At 37.7% G+C, this 2,500-nt stretch overlaps 1 protein-coding gene across 1 annotated transcript in view; it reads right to left on the bottom strand.

Annotated features, from left to right (window-relative positions):
• The window catches only part of LOC148736015 (guanylate-binding protein 4-like), a 1,415-nt gene extending 758 nt beyond the window's left edge, over positions 1 to 657 (bottom strand). The window contains exons 1-2 of the mRNA XM_088751929.1: positions 519 to 657; positions 73 to 229 (exon numbers count right to left, since the gene is read on the bottom strand). Of these exons, the coding sequence (XP_088608055.1) occupies positions 73 to 214 (142 nt within the window). The 5' untranslated portion in view covers positions 215 to 229; positions 519 to 657. The remainder of the gene's footprint in view (positions 1 to 72; positions 230 to 518) is intronic.
• Positions 658 to 2,500: the final 1,843 nt, after the last annotated feature.

Raw genomic sequence — 2,500 nt, 5'->3', positions numbered from 1 at the left:
CAATTTTTTTCGTGTGTGGCTACGATCAAAAAAAAAAATTGAATGATCGTCGACCTTGAGATCGAGGCGAACCTTTAATTTTTTGCAGCTCTGCAATTGCTTCATTTACGACATTTAATTTCCGACGTTGCTGTCTACGTTGTTGGATCTGTCCAGTTCGTGGATCCCACTGAAGATTGTCAGGGAGGCAAAGTGGTATTGCTTTGTAGTTCATGGCTACCTGCGCTTGCTATTAGGTAAATGACAAAAAAAATTACATGAGTTAGTAACGAACTAAAAAAACAATGAAATTATCTAGAGGCTACCACAAAAAGGAGCAAGTTTAGGCAAGAAATGTGCTATTCATATTTTTCTAGAATTTGCTATGCCTCAAGGTTTGCAACTGATGCAAAGTAATTTGTTTCGTTGCCTTATTTCAGTTTTGTATCGTAGTAACGATATAATATAATAATATTGTTTTTTTTTAGGTAAGAAAGGGAATCAGTATCAATATTGCAATAAAGACAATAATGACTTACTGATACTGCAGCTGGTGTTTTCTCTACTGGGTGAGTTTTCAGGACCTTATTGAGCCCTCCAGTAGTAAAAGGATACGCTTCGTCACTGAGTCGTTCGGTACTACTTCCACTAAGACATGAAGCTGAGTTGTAGTCTCCTTTCGTGAGAAACTCGCCTGTGACATATTTCTAGAAAGACATTTGCATGGTTGGACGTTAGCCTTGCTTTTGCTGGTATACATTTTTGGATATTCCTGCTTATATATGATTACTTCTTAAAGTTATGTTGAAATATTTCAAATATGTTTTTAATCAGCGCTCGGAAGAAAACATCCTCAAACAGCAAAACGCAAATAGATTTTAAGGAGATGGAAAACAACAATTAAGTTTAATCTTCTACAGCAACATGAGCCCGTTTGTTCATAAAGCTGAATAGCTAAGAATTTTCTACCAGGCGCGTAGCTCCCTTTAAGCCAGTAAGCCCGCGCTTGCTTTACTCGAAAATACTTGACTTCCTCTTCCTTCTCCGGCCGCACTATACTTACGAGGTATGGAAGAAGCTTACGAGCCAAACGTTACTCGTTAAGTACAGAGAGTTGTCATTTTGTCAAGCAGCAGGAACAGTGAAAATTACCGATTCCTTCACTACGAATCGAATCTCAGGTTTTGGGATTTCGACCTCCAGTGATGTATCTCTGAACTACAGAGAACTTGATAGTAAACTGGATCGTTTATGCCAACATTTATTCAGCCTTGAACTAATATCATGTTAATAATTTCAGGGTGCCACAGTAAATACTGCTCAACGAGGAATCTACCTTCACTACGAATCGAATCTCAGGTTTTGGGATTTCGACCTCCAGTTAGGTATCACTGAACTACAGAGAACTTGATAGTGAACTGGATTGTATAGAGCAACATTTCTTCAGCCTTGAACTAATATCATGTTAATAATTTCAGCGTGCTACAAGAGAATACTGCTCGATGAGGAATCTACCTTCACTACGAATCGAATCTTAGGTTTTGGGATTTCGACCTCCAGTGAGGTATCACTGAACCACAGAGAACTTGATAGTTAACTGGATTGTATAGGGCAACATTTCTTCAGCCTTGAACTAATATCATATTAATAATTTCAGCGTGCTACAAGAGAATACTGCCCGATGAGGAATCTAAATGGAGCATGTCATACCGACTCTTCCTTGTTTTACCAGACGCACATCAGTCACGTAGAGTGCGAGTTAAGAACAACAGTGCAGGATAGAAAATATTTGCTGACATGTTTTTGAAATGGTTCTCAAATGACAACAGCAGCGATACTCCACATTTACGATCGATACATTCAGTGCTACCGTCATAGAAAAACAGCATTAACAACAAAAAAGAGTTAGGACTTTTTTACAATGCTTTTTTGATAATCATAATAATGATATCAATAATTCTTGGCAAAAGGTTCTGAGATACTGAAGCAAAACGTAGCTTTCGACCGTTTCTCATACTTAATTCATCATCAAAAGAGCTTTACGGAGAACTAAAGGATTAAACAGTTAGCCTCTCTCTGGAATAATGGAGAGAATTTATAAATGTATGGAAAGAGTCAGATCATTATCATGGCTATTCTCATGGAGAAAGAGGAAAGAAAAATGTACGATCAAAGAGGCAAAATTAAAAGGAAAAGAGAGAAATAATGAAAATGACAGATTAAACCTTTAACAGTTGAAACTTTAAGGTGGCTCACAATAGTATTACGACTGGGTTCTAGCTGTGCGAATCACGCGCGTCACTCGCGGGATTTTTAAAAGCCATGGAGGAGGTATACAAACATGGCGGCGCGTAATTTTTTTTTGCCGAACTCTATTCACGTCTAGTATTCAGGGTAAATCGCATTTTTACGAAACTTTTAGCCGCCAAAAGTCTTTATTTGTACTATTAGCTAAAGAAAATATTGCTGGCCCATCGGCATATGTTGTGCCGAGAAGAAAATTTTATAGTTTTTATGTACG

The sequence above is a fragment of the Stylophora pistillata genome, chromosome 3 (genome assembly GCF_964205215.1).
Source record: "Stylophora pistillata chromosome 3, jaStyPist1.2, whole genome shotgun sequence".
NCBI lineage: Eukaryota > Metazoa > Cnidaria > Anthozoa > Scleractinia > Pocilloporidae > Stylophora > Stylophora pistillata.
This window is presented reverse-complemented; position numbering and strand designations above follow the sequence as displayed.